This window comes from Theropithecus gelada, chromosome 2 (assembly GCF_003255815.1).
Source record: "Theropithecus gelada isolate Dixy chromosome 2, Tgel_1.0, whole genome shotgun sequence".
Taxonomy (NCBI): Eukaryota; Metazoa; Chordata; class Mammalia; order Primates; family Cercopithecidae; genus Theropithecus; species Theropithecus gelada.
In genome coordinates this window covers 52,285,655-52,304,185 of record NC_037669.1, presented here as the reverse complement: position 1 = coordinate 52,304,185, position 18,531 = coordinate 52,285,655, and the positions used below count along the sequence as shown (strand labels likewise).

Here is an 18,531-nt window from a genome sequence, read left to right as displayed (position 1 = left end):
AAGAAATATAGTCCCATTTTACCACTGGCTACCATTTGGTCACTACCTGCTATGCACCAATCTCATGGGAGTCCCTTCAGTGGTATCTGTAGACCCTAAGCGCCCTGGATAGGCAAAGCCAACAACACATGTCTCTTTGGGTGGTGTCAGTTGTTTGGCAGTGTATTATTTTAACAGAAAGCCATTTTCATTTCCATTTAAATGTGATTGTATTCAACTGGAGCCAATTTTCTTTGCCATTCCTACAGGCTTCCCCGCACATAGTAAAAATATGTCATCATATGAGGTCAGTGCAAACATAGGGTTCTAGAAAATCATTTCACCAAAGATAACTGGGAAACTAGTATTTTGTCAGGTAAGCAAAATCAGCACTGCCCCATACTTTTCACACATTTTTTTCTATATATATTTTTCTCAATTTAAATATGGTTATTTAATTGTACAGGGAGAAACTCCAATGAACAACAATTTCTATTGCTACACCTGTTAACGTCATTTTTCAGTTATATAGGTTTTTTAGGGAATAAATATGGAAACATTCATAAAAATCTTTTATTTTTTATTGATTTAAACCAGTTGGTAACATTTGTATTTTCTTAGATTTTTTTTTTTAAATCTAAGACATTCAAATGAACCATTTATATTAAAAATATGTGACCTTTTTGATGATGACTTAAGGGCATTAATTTGTATTGAAGTGAAAAGAGATCAGTCTGTAAAATAGTTTCGCAAGATTGTGGAACTATTTGTAATGAGCATTTTCTGCTTGCTGTATTTTCAGGCCTTCTTCTTGGTCTATGCTCTGGGATGTTTAAGTATTTACTATGAGAAGGTAAGATGCTTTGTTTACATACAATCCACTTAAAATTTCCCTATTGTTAAAAGCAGGTTGTACTAATTTCTATATTGCATTAATACAAATGTTTCTACTCTTACTGAATAAAATAGGAATTGAATTTTTCTCTAAAGTTTTGGATTTGGGTTCTGAGGTGGGACTGTTCGAGCAAAAGGCATCTTTGACCCCTTTTTGCATTTCATTCCTTGAAACTAGGAGAGATACAGTATCTTATACTGTATAATAATTAGGTCAGATCACTAGATCAGGAGATCGAGACCATCCTGGCTAACATGGTGAAACCCCGTCTCTACTAAAAATACTGAAAAAAAAATTAGTCGGGTCTTTACTAAAAATACAAAAAAATTAGTCGGGCGTGGTGGTGGACACCTGTAGTCCCAGCTACCCGGGAGGCTGAAGCAGGAGAATGGCATGAACCCAGGGGGCGGAGCTTGCAGTGAGCGGATATTACGCCACTGCGCTCCAGCCTGGGCGACAGAGCAAGACTCTGTCTCAGAAAAAAAAGGACATCTGTGTCAGAATAGTATTAAAAATTAACAAAAGTAAAAGTTACCAGTATTTGGCACCTACTATGATAAAAGCTATACGTTAGGTACTTTACATGCACTATTTATAGTCCTTACCACCACCTGGTAAGAATTTGCAGATAAAGTAACTGAGGCTCAGAGAAAATAAGTAATGTACCCAAAGTCACACAACTAGTCCAAGTAACTCCAAAGCCCATGACTTTGTGCTGTAGCCTGCTGCCTTTAGAAGAGAGATAATTGTAAAAATAATTCAAATAAAATGAAAAAGAGAAAAGTAAACAGAACAGTAAATGGAACAGAGAAGGTGTATTCTCTTTGACTCTTGGGAGCACATAATTTAATCGTTCATCAAATTCTAATTGCATAAATACTGTTCATGGGTATTCTAGCGGTTTGTAAGCAGTGTCTGCCTGACAGATGCCTCATTTTCCCAAATGGTGGCCATTCTTAGCCCCACCCTGCTTCTTCTCATGGGCCTTACCTGAAATTTGTCAGAACATTACAGCTGTGACATAAAAGCCTCAACATCTGAACAACATTGCACTGTGTTGGAAATTCAACCTTCTCTATGAGACTGTTGCTTGTTAGAAGAGGGGGTTGAGTGTTTACTCGCAGTGGGGTCACAAGGTCACACAGGTATGGAATTTTTGCATTAGGAACAACTGCAAAAAAACCTCTAGCCTATTGTATTATAATCTTAGGCTGGGACAAACTGAGCTAGTCTCACTGAGTGACTGAGCCTTAAATCAGCTGAAAAATTGATTGTTTCAGTAACTACTGAAATGAAGCAAAAATTTTCCAAACTTACCTAGTTATTTTGTTGTCATTGTATTTTTGGTAATGATACATCAGAATATTCTCTAGACCAAACCATTCTCATTCTCTTTGACTCCCACATTAAAAACAAAGTTGTCTTATAAGCAGTTAATTATTAATTTGTGCCATCAGATAAATTCTCTAGTTTCAAACACTAAATTTTGGATTTTTTTTTTTTTAAGTTTTACTATAAAATTATTTTTTGTTCTTCTGAACGTGATCTGACATAGAGTAGCTACTTGTTAAAGATCTGTGAAATGTTGTCAGGCACTGCCCTCCAGCCTTGGTGGGCTTGTTACAGTGAGCCCCCTGCATGTGCTGGTTCCTCTGCCTGGAATGTCCATCCCGGCACACCACCATCCCCCGTCCAGCCCCTTTCCCTCACTACTTCTCGTGCTCAAATGCTGCCTTTTCTAAGTCCTCTGGAGCAGTGTTGTGCAATAGAAGGACATTGAGAGCCTCAGATGGGAGCCATGTGTATATAATTTCAGATTTTCTGGTAGCCACATTAAAAATGTTTTTTAAAAAGCAGGTGGAATTTTAATACAATATTACACAGTTTATTTAACCCAACTTATTCAAAGTTATTGAAATAGTTTATATTCCCTATTTTTTTTTTTTCATACTAAGTAGGAAGTCAGTGTGTATTTTACGCTTAGAGCCCCTCTCAGTTCAGACTAGGTGTGTATGGCTGGCAGCTGCCTCACTGGACAGTGCAGGACCAGACCTTCTTGCTAAATTGCTCTACTGGGAGTGAGCCGAGATCGCGCCACTGCACTCCAGCCTGGGTGACAGAGCGAGACTGTGTCTCAAAAATAAAATAAAATAAATTGCTGTGCTGGGGGAAATGCGTTTTATTCACTGCTTCAGCTCCACACTTAGTATAGATGTTGACGCTCTGGCTGAACGGAGGGAGAATGCATACACAGTAATGCTTTTTGTTTTTTGTAAATAACTTTAGGAGCCTTTAACGATAGTGAAACTCTGGAAAGCTTTCACTGTAGTTCAGCCCACGTTCAGAACCACCTACATGGCCTACCATTACTTTCGAAGCAAGGGCTGGGTGCCCAAAGTGGGACTCAAGTACGGGACAGATTTATGTAAGTAATTCTTCGTGTGGCGTGTGTGAGAATGGAGTTTATATCAGATTTGCCCTAGAACATCAAATTGGTCATGTGTGCTGTTGACGATGTTTTCTAAGAAGGCATCCTTTGGGTTTAGATAAGATTATTGGATATTTGGATTGGGGTAAGGGTAAGTGCAAAAAGAGAAAAGGCAGGCTAGGGAGAAAGCCTAGGAGTAGAAGCTTGCAACCCCATTTCAGGCCTTCCCTCTTGTTTGCTCTGTAATCTTAGAAAAGTGTTGTGACTGGGCACGGTGGCTCACGCCTATAATCCCAGCACTTTGGGAGGCCGAGTCGGGTGGATCACGAGGTCAGGAGATAGAGACCATCCTGACTAACACGGTGAAACCCCATCTCTACTAAAAAATATAAAAAATTAACCAGGCATGGTGGCAGGCGCCTATAGTCCCAGCTGCTCTGGAGGCTGAGGCAGGAGAATGGCATGAACCTGGGAGGCAGAGCTTGCAGTGAGCCAAGATCGCCCCACTGCACTCCAGCCTGGGCAACAGAGTGAGACTCTGTCTCAAAAGAAAAAAAAAAAGAAAAGCATTCTATAGCACCCACCCCCACATCTCACTAGCCATGAGACTGGGTAATTTGGGAGAGTCCCTTATCCCCAGGCCTCAGTGGCCTCATCTGCCGAGTGAGAACAGTCATATAATTGTAATAATCGCCGCAGCCATCATTGAGCACTTGCCATGTGCCAAGCAATTTTACTAAGTATTTTACATCCATCATCTTGTTTAATCCTTATAGCAGTCCTATGCAGTGGAGACTCTTATTGTCTTCATTTTCTGATAGGGAGACTACAGTTTAGAAAAAGTAGGTCATTGCCCATAATAGTTTCCAGGGCCGGTAACTTGCAGAACTGGGCTTTGAATTCTGGAGCCCAGGCTTTTAGAAATGTCTAACAGTACTGCCTCCCTTGATCTTTTTTTTTTTTTTTTTTAATTAAATCAATACTTTATTTACTTAATTTTTTTAACTTTACATTTAGGGCCAGGTGCAGTGGCTCACGCCTGTAATCCCAGCACTTTGGGAGGCCGAGGCAGGCAGATCACTTGAGGTCAGGAGTTTGAGACCAGCTTGACCAACATGATGAAACCCTGTTTATACTAAAAATACAAAAATTAGCTGGCTGGGCATGGTAGCAGGCACCTGTAATCCCAGCTATTTGGAAGGCTGAGGCAGAAAAATTGCCTGATCCCGGGAGGCAGAGGTTGTAGTGAGCTGAGATCATGCCACTGCACTCCAGCCTGGGTGACAGAGGGAGACTCCAAAAAAAAAAAAAAATTAGGTTCAAGGGTACATGTGAAAGTTTGTTATATAGGTAAACTCATGTGACAGGGGTTTGTTGTACAGATTATTTGATCACCCAGGTGCTAAGCCTAGTATCCAGTAGTTATTTTTTCTGATCCTCTCCCTCCTCCCACCCTTCACCCTCAAGTAGACCCCAGAGTCTGTTGTTCCCTTCTTTGTGTTCATAAATTCTCTTCATTTAGTTCCCACTTACAAGTAAGAATATGCGGTATTTGGTTGTCTGTTCCTGGGTTAGTTTGCTAAAGATAATAGCCTCGAGCTCCATCCATGTTCTCACAAAAGACACAATCTTGTCCATTTTTGTGGCTGCATAGTATTCCGTTGCATCCCCTATCTTAAAGTGAGGGTCTGGACCAGGTGAGTTCCTCATTCAGCAGATAATGACTAAGGGTCTGCTGTGGGCCAGGTACTGTTTGAGGCATCAAGAATAAAAACGTGAATAAGACAAACAGAGCTGCCTTCATGGAGTTTACATTCTAGGGGGATTGGAGGGGGGACACACAAGCAAGTAACTACATGACGTAGTTTCAGGAACAGATAAGCACTGTAAGAAAAAGCAGAGTCAAAGCTACCCAAGGTCAACTGTAGTCCAAAAGATTCAGCTATCTACTGGGCACAGTGGCTCATGCCTGGAATCTCAGCACTTTGGGAGGCTGAGCAGGTGGGTCACCTGAGGTCAGGAGTTTGAGACCAGCCTGGCCAGCGTGGTGAAAGCCTATCTCTAGTAAAAATACAGAAATTAGCCGGGTGTGGTAGTACATGCCTGTAATCCCAGCTACTTGGGAGGCTGAGGCACAAGAATCTCTTGAACTTGGGAGGCAGAGGTTGCAGTGAGCCGAGATCACACCACTGCACTCCAGCCTGCACAACAGAGTAAGACTCTCTTAAAAAATAAAAATAAAAATTAAGATATTTTGAGAGATCAGATTCCCATAACTTTCATTACAGTATATTGTTATAATTGTTCTATTTTATTAATGTTCTTAATCTCATACTGTGGCCCTTTTGCCTGCAACTTTATTTTAATGATCAAGTTATACTTTGGATGATGCATGGAGAAAACTTCCTCAAAGATATTCTGCCTTATAAGGATGGTTGGACAGATGAATAGATGGATGGACAGATAGATAGAATTTTGAAAATAAAAAAGATAAACTGCTCAGTTTACAACTCCCCTGGAGGCCTTTGCCTCCACTGGGATATATCATCTGTTTCTAATTCCTTGTACAATCAATGTGGGACCAGGTCTCTGACTCACACAGAGTCAGACTGGGCCAGCATCAGTGTTAAAAGTGTCTTCACATTTCGCTGTGTAAGGAAAGGTTCTCGAGCAGTGCTAGCCTGGGATATGAGGAGCGGCTTCCTAAACTCTGCCTCTTCTTCAGGTATGGCTGCACAGTTCCTGCTGCTTTTTAACAATATTATTTTAATTTTGGAGGTCAGTGACCTAATCACATGAAGCCTAGAACTGCCAACATAGGCTAAACTCTTAACAATTGTTTTTCCTTAGAGAGGTAGTGACTCGTAATATAAGACCATTATGAAATTCACATCTTATCAGGGAAACTTTTCCCTTGAATAAATCTTGTCTATCAAATTTCATTCCAGGAGCAGTATTTGGGAGAGGTAATACGGGTCTCAAATCAAGTGCAGCTGCCAAGCTGGTTGACCTTGATCGCCTACTGGGGGAGCCAGGACAGGAGCCAAGAGGGAACCTTTCCTTACACTCCCCACTGAGCAGCTCCCCTGGCTGCCGGCTCCTAGGGCCAGCCAGGCACCTTGCCTTGGTGTTTTCTTCTCTTGTCTTATTTAATCTTCACACTCCTGTGAGGTCTGTAGTAGTAGCTTCCTTTTGTGGCAGAGGGGTTTGAGGTTTAGAAGGGTTAGGTAAGTTGCCAGAGTACTTAACAGCTCGTTAAGTACACAGATTAGGGCTCTGTGGGTTTGTCCTCCTACTATGCCTAAGTCACGTTGCCTGCTAAGAAGCCAAAAACTAACGCAGGATTTATATTGTCTTATGTAGACAGTTATGGTTTGATTTGATTTGGTGTGACCCAAAGGTCTGGTTACTCCTAAGCCTCCTTCCCAGCCAACCCTAGTTGGGGATTTGCATTGACTGATAAGTATGATTTCTGAGCTTTCTGCAAATTAGAAGTCCCAGCACAGAAATGGAATGGTGGGAGTCATTGAAAGCTAGCAGTTATAGAATTACCAGACCCAGAAGGAACCATGACCTGTCGTGACATCCATCCCAGAGTCTGACAGTTCTGTCCGAGAATGGAGGTCAACAGAATAGCTTTCTATTTGTCGCAGAACAAGGAGATGTGTCTTCTTCCCGTCTTCCTCTTTATTCTTTTTTTTTTTTTTTTTTTTTTGTTTGAGACAAAGTCTCACTTTGTTGCCCAGGCTGGAGTGCAGTGGCGCGATCTCGATCTCTTCTCACCACAACCTCTGCCTCCCAGGTTCAAACCATTCTCCTGCCTCAGCCTCCCAAGTAGCTGGGATTACAGGCACACACTACCACACCCAGCTAATTTCTGTATTTTTAGTAGAGACAGGGTTTTGCTATGTTGACCAGGCTTGTTTTGAACTCCTAACCTCAAGTGATCCGCCTGCCTTGGCCTCCCAAAGTGCTGGAATTACAGGCATGAGCCACAGCACCAGGGTCTTTGATTCTTTTCTAAGCCACTTCCTGGCTTGTTTTTCTTTTTCTTTTTTTTTTTTTTTTTGAGACGGAGTCTCGCTCTGTCGCCCAGGCTGGAGTGCAGTGGCCGGATCTCAGCTCACTGCAAGCTGCGCCTCCCGGGTTTATGCCATTCTCCTGCCTCAGCCTCCCAAGTAGCTGGGACTACAGGCGCCCGCCACCTCGTCCAGCTAGGTTTTTTTTGTATTTTTTAGTAGAGACGGGGTTTCACCGTGTTAGCCAGGATGGTCTCGATCTCCTGACCTCGTGATCCGCCCATCTCGGCCTCCCAAAGTGCTGGGGTTACAGGCTTGAGCCACCGCGCCCGACCCCTGGCTTGTTTTTCTAGTCAAATTTTGATATATTTTTGTTAATATCCTTTACATTTACGTGATTAATCCATATTAATCCATAAGTATTTTTCATGTGTACCTCCAAAGAATACAGACATTCTCCTACATACCATATAATGCCTGAGAAAAATTAGAATTACTTAATATCATCTAAGTGTCCAGTCTATACTTAAATTTTTCCTGTTGTCCTTGTAATGTCTTTTGTGGCTATTTTGGTTGTAATTTTTATAGAGATGGGGTCTCTGTATGTTGCCCAAGCTGGTCTCGAACTCCTGGGCTCAAGCCATCCTCCTGCCTGGCTTCCCAAAGTGTAGGATTACAGGCATGAGCCACCATGCAGGCCTCTGGCTTAGATTTTTTCGATACAGTCGCATTTGATTATTATATCTTCCTTTTAGTTTCCTAGGGCTCATAAGACATTACCACAAACTGGGTGACTTAAAAGCAACAGAGATTCATTCTCTCACAGTTCTAGAGGCCAGAAGTCTAAAATCAAGGTGTCAGCAGGGTCAGGCTCCCTCCAAAGGCTCTAGGAGAGAATCCATTCCTTGTCTCTTCTAGATTCTGGTGGCCCCAGGCATTTTGTGGCTGGTGACTGCATTCCTCCAGTCTCTACCGTGTCTGTCTGTCAAATCCCCTTTCTCTTATAAGGACACTTGCCATTGGATTTAGGGGCCATCCAGCTAATTCAGGATGATCTCATCTCAAAATTCTAAGCTTAGTTACATCTGCAAAGACTCTTCTTCCAAGTCACATTCCACATTCCAGGTCACATTCACAAGTCAGGGATTAGGACATGAACATATCTTTCTGGGAGCTGCCGTTAAACCCACTGCAATCTCTGTTCTCTCTTTTTTTTCTTTTCTTGAGACAGAGTCTTGCTCTGTCGCTCAGGCTGGAGTGCAGTGGCACGATCTCCGCTCACTGCAACCTCTGCCTCCCGGGTTCAGGCGAATCCCGGCCTCCTAAGTAGCTAGGATTACAGGTGCTTGCCACCGTGCTTGGGCTAACGTTTGTATTTTTAGTAGAGACGGGGTTTCGCCATGTTTGCCAGGCTGGTCTCGAACTCCTGGTCTCAGGTTATCCACCCGTCTCAGCCTCCTGAAGTGCTGTGATTACAGGCATGAGCCACTGTGCCCAGCTTCTTTCAATCTGACACAGTCACTCTAACTTCTTGTTTTGTTTGTCATGACGTTACTTTTTTCGATGTCTTTTAGGATGTTCCCCATTCTCTGTATGTCTGATTGTTCCTGATGATCAGACTCAAGCTCAGGTTCTCTTGGCACACATAAGTGATGTGTGTGCTTATTGGAGTGTGTCAGGAAGTGCTTGCAGTCAGGTTTTCCTGCTGTGGTGATGCTAAGTTTGATGGTGGCCGTTGTCAATGTCTGTCATATAATTACAGTTTTCCTTTTGTAAAAAACAAGTCATTTGTGGAGTGATACCGTAAGTAGCTGTTTTTCATTCCACACCTCCATCTGGCATTCTTCTGTAAGAAAGAGCTTTCCTTTTATATTCCCTGTTCTTTCAGACCTTATATTTACTTTTATTTATTTATGTAGTTTTTGAAACAAGGTCTCACTCTGTCCGCCAGACTGGAGTGCAGTGGCACAATCTCAGCTCACCGCAGCCTCAACCTCCCAGGTTTAAAATGATCCTCCCACTTCAGCCTCCTAAGTAGCTGGGACTACAGGAGTGCACTACCATGCCCAGCTAATTTTTTTTTTTTTGTATTTTTAGTAGAAATGGGGTTTCACCATGTTGGCAGGCTGGTCTGGAACTCCTGGCCTCAAGTGATCCACCCACCTCAGCCTCCCAAAATGCAGGAATTACAGGTGTGAGCCACTGTGTCCGGCCCTCAGATCTTTTTTTAAATGCCTACTATTTCTCAGATTACTTATGCTTTCATCTTTCAGGTATTTTTGTAAAACAATTTCATTTTTCCCCCTGAGTACACTACCACCATCATCCAGTCATGTGCTGCCTAACATTTTGGTCAAATAACTTTTTTTTTTTTTTTTTTTTTGTTGGTAGACGGAATCTCGCTCTGTCGTCCGGGCTGGAGTGCAGTGGCACAATCTGCTCACTGCAAGCTCCACCTCCTGGGTTCACACCATTCTCCTGCCTCAGCCTCCGGAGTAGCTGGGACTACAGGCGCCCGCCACTACGCCTGGCTAATTTTTTAATATTTTTTAGTAGAGACAGGGTTTCACCACGTTAGCCAGGATGCTCTCAATCTCCTGACCTCGTGATCCACCTGCCTTGGCCTCCCAAAGTGCTGGGATTACAGGCATGAGCCACCACACCTGGCCGGTCAAATAACTTTTATACAAATGGCAGTGCAGTAGGTTTGTTCACACCAGCATCACCACAAACATGCAAATAATGTGTTGCACTATGACAGCACGATGGCTACGATGTCATTAGGTGATAGGGATTTTTCAGCTCTGTTATAATCTAATGGGACCATGGTCATATCCATCATGGTTCATTGTTTGTTGACCTGCACCCAGCCAGGTTAATTTATTATTGAAAAAGGATACCAGGCGTGGCAGCTCACCCCTGTAATCCCAGCACTTTGGGAGGACAAGGCAAGAGGATCCTTTGAGCCCAGGAGTTCAAGACCAGCCTGGGCAACATAGGTAGACCATGTCTCTATATATATGTTTAAAAAAAAAAAAAAAAACCTAAAGACAGAAAGAAAAAAAATTTAAATAACTTTAGTGCAGGTTAAGTGTACAGTGTTTATAAAGTGTTCATTAGCACACAGTACTGTCCTAGACCTTCACATTCACTCACCACTCACTCACCCAGAGCAACTTCCAGACCTGCAGGCTGCATTCGTAAGTCCCCTATACAGGTGTACGGGTTTTAGCTTTTATAACGTATTTTTACTGTACCATTTCTATGTTTAGATACACAGATACTTAACCATTGTGTTATAATTGTCTACAGATTGAGCACAGTCACATGCTGAACAGGTTTGTAGCCTAGAAGCAATAAGTGATACCACATAGCCTATGTGTGTGGTGGGCTGTACCATCTAGGTTTGTGTAAGTACACTCTACCATGTTTACACAACAATGAAATTGCCTAAGGACTCATATCTTAGAATGTATCCTCCTCATTAATCCACACAGACTGTAATTGTTACTAGCATAGGTAACTTTGTGATACTTAGTTTATGCCATACACTGTGCTAATACTTCTGTCTTCAGCATAACCCCCATTTTTTATAACGAAATTGACATGCAGAGTTGTCCCATAGTCTTGGCACTGCTGACTTGACCTTGGGTCCGTCTACTGCCGGTGTTCTTGCTTAAACTAAGCTGTGCTGTGTCGGAGTCTGTCGTCAGAAATTACTTGCTTTGTGGGTGTGAGCTACTTTCAAGCTCTGTAATGCTCCAGGTGCATATTGGATTAATGATGTGTGTTTGATTACAGGTAATGGCATTTGAGGACTAGAAAAGATCTCAATTTCCCTTGATGTCTTCATTTTAGGATTTTGGAAACCAAGGCTCAGAGAAGTTAATAACTTGCTTAAAGGCACACAACTTGAGGAGGCAAAGATTGGGCAGGGAACAAAACTCCTGAGTTCACTTTCATTCCAGTACATGGTTTCTTTCCAGTACACTCCATCTCAAAAAGTTGAGAATTGTATGTTTGGATATTTACTTAGATTTGTGCCGCAGTGAATTTGAGCTGACTTGCCGAGTACTTTAAATACAACTTAAATAGGAAATACAGAAAGGAAACGTGACCATGGAAAATGTAGATGTGAAACAAGACTAAGTGAAGGGTTACTGTGTCGCCCTTGGGGTCCTATATGGTTACTAAAGTCATGCTACAAATTTGACTCTGAGCTTCCTGAGCCAAAGAGAAACATGATTACAGGATTGATCTGTCCAAAAAGGAAAATTATATCCATTCCTCAAGGGGAACAAAACTTTTCCTTGAACTTTCCTGTGCTGGTTTTAGCACAGAGGACAGCTAACAGCTTACAGATGTAATTGTGTTCGTTATGGCAATTCCCATAGCTGTAGTTGCATAGAAACCCCAAGTCTCAGGGGCTTAACAATAGAGTTCATTTTTGTTCATGTGAAATCCAACACGGCTGTCTCTGATTGGCGGCCCAATCAACTCCAAAAGATGCTTTAGGAGCTGCTTCCTGGTGGCTCCCAGTCTTCAGCACACAGCTTCCAAAGTCACCTTCAGGCCAGGCGCGGTGGCTCACGCCTGTAATCCCAGCACTTTGGGAGGCCCAGGCGGGCGGATCACAAGGTCAGGAGATCGAGACCATCCTGGCTAACATGGTGAAACCCCGTCTCTACTAAAAAAAATACAAAAAATTAGCTGGGCATGGTGGCAGGCACCTGTAGTCCCAGCTACTTGGGAGGCTGAGGCAGGAGAATGGCGTGAACCCAGGAGGCGGAGCTTGCAGTGAGCAGAGACAGTGCGCCACTGCACTCCAGCCTGGGCGACAGAGCGAGACTCTGTCTCAAAAAAAAAAAAAAAAAGTTTAAAAAAAAAAAGTCACCCTCAGAAAGAAAGAGACACAGAGAGGGTTTGTATAAGGGAGGGTTTTACGGGTCAGCCTGGAAGTGTCACACAACACTTGGCCATACCTAACTGCACAGGAGACTGACTGAGAGCTGTGGTCTGGCCATGTACCTGGGGGAGAGATAAGTGGATTTGATGAACAGTTAGCCAGTACCTGCCACAGACCATGTGCCTCTGAAGGGTTCCCTGCCAGATTCCAGAGTCTATGTGGCAGAGTCCCTGGCCCCAGGCTCCTTCACTGAGTGGCTCTCGAACTCCACAGACTGAATTCCCCCATCTCCTTCAGGTCCTCAATAGTGGAACAAACTGATACTTGAGTGGAATGTATGATTGTGACTTCTATCACTTGACTTTGAATTTCTTCAAAATAGGCATGAGTCTTACTCCTCTCTTTTACCAACCCCTGTCACAGTAGCTGGCCAGAGTAGCGAGTCAGACACTGCATTACATTGATCTCAAATAAATAACAAAATATTGATGCACATTCTATGAATTTTACACTCAGTATGATTCACACTCACTCTGGAGAGTGTAAGACAGGAAGCAAGGCAAGATTGCCTGTACTTTGACTTTGGAATTTATTTGTAGGGTGGGATGAGGTGTTAGGCTCTTGGCAACAGATTTCTTTACTAATTGCACTTTGTTTCAGGAAAATAAGTTTGGATTTTAAAAATAGATGACAGGGGCTGGGTGTGATAGCTCACACCTGTAATCGCAGCACTTTGGGAGGCTGAGGCAGGACGATCACTCAAGCACTGGAATTTAAGACCAGCCTGGGCAACATAGGGGGATGCTGTTGCTAAAAAAAAAATTTTTAATTAGTTGGGTGTGGTGGTGCACGCCTGTAGTCTTGGCAACTCAGGAGGCTGAGTGAGGAGGATTGCTTGAGCCCAAGAGGTCAAGTCTGCAGTGAGCCATGATCATGCCACTGCACTCCAGCCTGGGTGACAGAGCAAGACCCTGTCTGAAAAAATAGACCCCAAGGCATATTGCAGATTTATCTATCTACATATAGGTAATTGAATATTTGCCTCCTTTTGGAAAAGAAAAAAATTAATAAAGCAAGCTTTTTATTGAGTCTTATTCCTCTCTTGTTATTTTGAGTGGTTATACTTCTTTTTTTTCTTTCTTCTTTGCAGTACTGTATCGGAAAGGCCCTCCATTTTACCATGCAAGGTTTGGAGTGATTTTTAAATAAATTGATGGGTTAAAGGGACACAAGGGACACAAGGAATTTCTGGCCTCTAATTTTTTGGTGCCATAGGAACAAAAGTCATGTTCTTCCTGGCCTGATAGGAATAGATACTATATGTTCATGCCTTACACACTAATGTCATTATACTATATATAAGATGATATATAGTTTATGATACTATATGTTCTAGTGTTAAACATTGAGTTAATCTGTGCCGTAATTGTTCATCTTAACATCAGTTAGGCCGGGCGCAGTGGCTCACACCTGTAATCCCAGCACTTTGGGAGGCCGAGGTGGATGGATCATGAGGTCAGGAGTTCAAGACCAATCTGACCAAGATAGGGAAACCCCATCTCTACTAAAAATACAAAAAAAATTATCTGGGTGTAGTGGCGGGCACCTGTAATCTCAGCTACTCAGGAGGCTGAGGCGGAGAATTGCTTGAACCTGGGAGGTGGAGGTTTCTGTGAGCCAAGATCACACCACTGCACTCCAGCCTAGGCGACAGAGCGAAACTCCGTCTCAAAAACAAAACAAAACAAACATCAGTTAGTATTAGTGTCTAAACAGTTGTGTGAATTTACAGCTTTCGCATTGGGAAAAATACGTGTTTGGTTTTTGCTGTAAGTAAGTGTTGGAATCAGCCTGAAAGTTTGTAACTTAAAGTATGAATTTTTCATTAATATTTTCTCAATAGCAGTTTAGGGGAATTTAGAATCAGATGATGTAAATTTTATTTTCTGTATCTTTGTTCTTGGTAGCACAAATAATATTCGTTTAAAACAGGTTTATTTCATGCTTACTTTTAAAATGCTTTTTCTGTGTTTTCCAGTTATTCTGTCATTATCGAGCTAGTTGATGACCATTTTGAAGGCTGTCTCCGCAGGCCTTTCAGTTGGAAGTCCCTGGCTGCCTTGAGCAGAGTTTCTGTTAATGTCTCTAAGGTAACACAACATCAGCTTTGCCATTGGAGTGTCACTTAAATGGTTCAATTTTTTTTTTTTCTTACATGTAGTAGAATCAAAAAAGTTACCTGTAGAACCTTCATAACATTCCTGCCAGTGACATGCTGGCAGGGGTCATTTGTACCCTTCCCTTATTGCGCTAGAAGTTGTCCTCCCTTCACGTTACATTTTATTGTCCCCTCCCTCCCAACTGCTGCTGAGCTCCAATGACTGAGCTTTGAAGTTTCCCATGGTGATCTGATCTGAGTAGGCATTGCCTCTCTTCCCAGGGGTATCGTTGCTATGTGGCCTGTTTTATACTGCAATTTAACATTCACTCATACACATATTCACAAAGGAGCCAAAACATTGAAAGTTTGCAGATCTCTTAGAGAGGAAGGGACTTGATATTTATTGCAAAGCACTTTCCCACCCTGTTGTTATCCTCATCCCAAGGATGAGAAACCAAGGTTGGAGCTGTTGAGTGAGTAATCCAAGATCACACAGCTCATGTGCAGACTCGGGATCCAAACCCACAGCTCTCTGGCTCCCTGGCTTGTGTTTCACTGTATCCTTTCTGTTGCCATCAGAGATAGGAGGAACTCAGCTCACATAAGGACTATCAAGAAAGAAAGCTGTGTGTGTTTTCATTACTCAGTGATTTGCTGGCTGAGAACAAATTGTACATACCCTCTAATTTCGTGCTCATGCTGCTGGAGGTGAGGTGGGGCTGAGGCCGGAGGGTCTTGCAGGGCTGGAGATGACTGCCCTTTAGAGCAGGTTAGGTTGCCTAGGCTTTAGCTTGGTCCTGTAGAAAATTAGGGAGCCAGGCCGGGCGCGGTGGCTCAAGCCTGTAATCCCAGCACTTTGGGAGGCCGAGACGGGCGGATCACGAGGTCAGGAGATCGAGACCATCCTGGCTAACACGGTGAAACTCCGTCTCTACTAAAAAATACAAAAAACTAGCCGGGCGAGGTGGCGGGCGCCTGTAGTCCCAGCTACTCGGGAGGCTGAGGCAGGAGAATGGCGGGAACCCGGGAGGCGGAGCTTGCAGTGAGCTGAGATCCGGCCACAGCACTCCAGCCTGGGTGACAGAGCGAGACTCAGTCTCAAAAAAAAAAAAAAAAAAAAAAAAAAAAAAGAAAATTAGGGAGCCTATACTGTTTCTAGTGTTTTTATGCCCATTTTAGGGGACTCGTAGCATACTTAATATGTCCTCACTTAACATTGTTGATATGTTCTTGGAAACTGCAACTTTAGGCGAATACCATATAAAAAAACAATTTCTTCTTCTCATCATAAGAACACAACGTTGAAGTTTATTTGAAGACCTGCCATACATCTGTATTAGTCCATTCTTATGCTGCTATAAAGAAATACTTGAGAGTGGGTAATTTATAAAGAAAAGAGGTTTAATCGACTCACAGTTCCCAGTTCCACACGGCGGGGGAGGCCTCAGGAAGCTTAAAATCATGGTGGAAGGCACCTCTTCAAAGGGTGGCAGGAGCAAGAATGAGAGGATGAGGGAAGGAGGAAGCTCCTTACAAAACCATCAGATCTCGTGAGAACTCGTCATCACAAGAACAGCATGGGGACCGTCCCCCATAATCTAATCACCTCCCACGAGGTCCCTCCATGGCACGTGGGGATTGTGGGAGCTACAATTCAAGATGAGATTTGGTTGGGGACAGAGCCAAACCGTATCAGTGTCGTTTCACTTAACGTCCGTGTCGAAGAACCTATCAAGGACATTAAGTGAGGACTTACTATATTTAGTATTCTTAATGCTGTGTTTATAATGAATGTATCTGCTTATAACTCTTGCCATGTTCAGTGATTACTAAATGGCGGGTACTTAGAACATAAATCCCAGTTATGATGTCCCCAGGAGGAAACTGATGTGTCTGTGAGTTTCCACTTGGAGTGCACAGTGAGAGGGACTGGAGACCACCTGCATTTCCTGCTGATACATCCAAATTTGTACTATTATTTTGTAGGATACAGAAGTGGTTTTTCATTTCTCAATAGGAACTTATGCTGTGCTATTTGATTAAACCCTCAACTATGACTGATAAGGAAATGGAGTCACCAGAATGTATGAAAAGAATTAAAGTTCAGGTGAGTAAACCGAGAGAAATTCATGTCATCCGAAAGATTCTGTGCATCATAGTGTATCTGGAACATGTGGTCCCAAGAAAATACATGAATACAGTCTTGCCTTGGTAACAAAGCCTTCTCAGGCAGGCTCTGTAAGTCTCACCTTTTCCCCACTGAACCATTGGACACAAAATCTATGCTGACTTCCACTCTTCCTTGATTCCCCACTTTTTTACCTGTGATGTCCGCATCACTCAGCTGAAACTGCTGTCTCACAGGTGGCCTGTGACCCCCTGGTCAGGCCAGGACCTCTCACAGGTCTCATTCCCAGAGACCAGAGGTGTCCCTGTTGACTCTCTCCTGCTTCTGGGCTTCTGTACGGAACCGAGGTGCCGCCTGTCATCTTGGCTGGTTTCTCTCTGGTCTGGCCGAGTCGTCTAGTGTGTGTCCGTGTTTCTGCACTCCCTCCCTCTGTGTAGAGCCTTAATGTTGCTATTGGCTCCTCCCCACATCCAGTATGTCATTGTTGTCACCCTCTCTTGTACTTATCGCCCTTTCTTCTTTTCACACCACCCTGCCCCCTGCAGACCTGTGGTCTCCAGGGCCCCAGCACCTCCTGCCTTCAGTTGGTCCCACTTATCTCCACTAGGCTAATTTTTCATAAAATGCTCATCAGCCTCATTTCTCCCTTCTCAGTAGCTGGCCCAGTAACAGCAATGCCATCACAGACCTAGCGCTAATGTAAAATCCTAGCTTTCATCCAGCCCACCTGTTCCTGAAATGTGCTGGTAGAATACCACAGCAGAGGCAAGCTTAGCTTTAAAATCTTTGCCTGGTGAAAGTAGATACTATATGCTTGTAAGGTTTATGTTGTTCCATTCATTTTCTCCAGATGTTTCTGTTTTAAAGATGGGAACAGTATCATTATATAGACAGCTCTTTGTGAAATGTAGCTGTGGTGTCAGCTACCCGGAATGGTCTTACATTTCTGTTTTAAGAAATGGTCTTTTTTTTTTATTGGTTTCAGGAGGTGATTCTGAGTCGATGGGTTTCTTCACGAGAGAGGAGTGACCAAGACGATCTTTAACAATTCAACCTCAAATTTCTAATTTCACCAACAACTATTTATTGAGGGTTAGGTAAAAAGTTATTTTTGTTGTAATCATCCATTAATTTATAAATTTTAAAGGACATGGTGCTCCCAGCACCAGAAAAGTATCAGTGTTTTTAAAGATAAATTACACAGGGGAGGAGAAAGATCCCTGTGCTAGGAATGCAGATTCTGTCCTTGCGTTGGCCTCTAACTCTCCAATCCCGAGCCTCGTGCCTCTGGCCTCAGTCTGTGCCCTCATCCAGTCACTGCGGAGGTTGGACTAGATGAGTCCTGAGAGGACACTTCCAACAACAGAGACATTTATTCTCTGATTTTACCTGAAAATGGTAGTAGTTTACATTTATACAGTACAGTTTATGAAGCACTTTCATACACAGGCATCTCTTGTTACCTACATCTAAGCTGTTCCCAAAAGAGTGTTACAGAACACAACAATATTGTACAATATTATATAAGCATATCTTCACTGAACTTGTTATAAAAATGAGTGGTGAAATAATGTTTGGAGACATAATGAAAGCAATTAACATTTAGCAAAATATAATAAAGCCTTTTTGTAATTGGTGAGAAAGTCATGAAGACTTAAGTTACCTAAGGGCATTTGGTGGCAAGAGAAGGGAGATGGGTGGCTGGGCATGGTGGCCCATACCTATTATCCCAGCACTTGGGAGGCCAAGGCCCATGGATCGCTTGAGCCCAGGAGTTTGAGACCAGCCTGAGCAACATGGTGAAACCTCTCTACTAATAAAAATTAGCCAAGCATCGTAGCACATGCCTGTAATCCCAGCTACTCAAGAGGCTAAGGTGGGAGGATCGTTTGAGCCCAGGAGGCAGAGGTCGCAGTGAGCGGAGATCATGCCACTGCACTCCAGCCTGAGCGATAGAGCAAGACCCTGTCGCAAAAAAAAAAAAAAAAAAAAAAAGGAGGAGGGGGGAATGGGAA

At 43.0% G+C, this 18,531-nt stretch overlaps 1 protein-coding gene across 8 annotated transcripts in view; it reads left to right on the top strand.

Moving 5' to 3' along the window:
* Window positions 1-18,531, top strand: part of TSEN2 (tRNA splicing endonuclease subunit 2) — a 55,114-nt gene that overhangs the window by 30,922 nt on the left and 5,661 nt on the right. For 7 of the 8 annotated variants that reach the window (XM_025377329.1, XM_025377327.1, XM_025377324.1 and 4 more), the window contains 6 exons: window positions 782-832; window positions 3,161-3,299; window positions 13,378-13,414; window positions 14,266-14,377; window positions 16,406-16,495; window positions 17,502-18,163. In XM_025377329.1, coding sequence (XP_025233114.1) covers window positions 782-832; window positions 3,161-3,299; window positions 13,378-13,414; window positions 14,266-14,377; window positions 16,406-16,495; window positions 17,502-17,561 — 489 coding nt within the window. In that variant the 3' untranslated portion in view covers window positions 17,562-18,163. Of the gene's footprint in view, window positions 1-781; window positions 833-3,160; window positions 3,300-13,377; window positions 13,415-14,265; window positions 14,378-16,405; window positions 16,496-17,501; window positions 18,164-18,531 lie in introns of those variants that run through there. The other variant, XR_003118206.1, reaches the window with a different exon arrangement.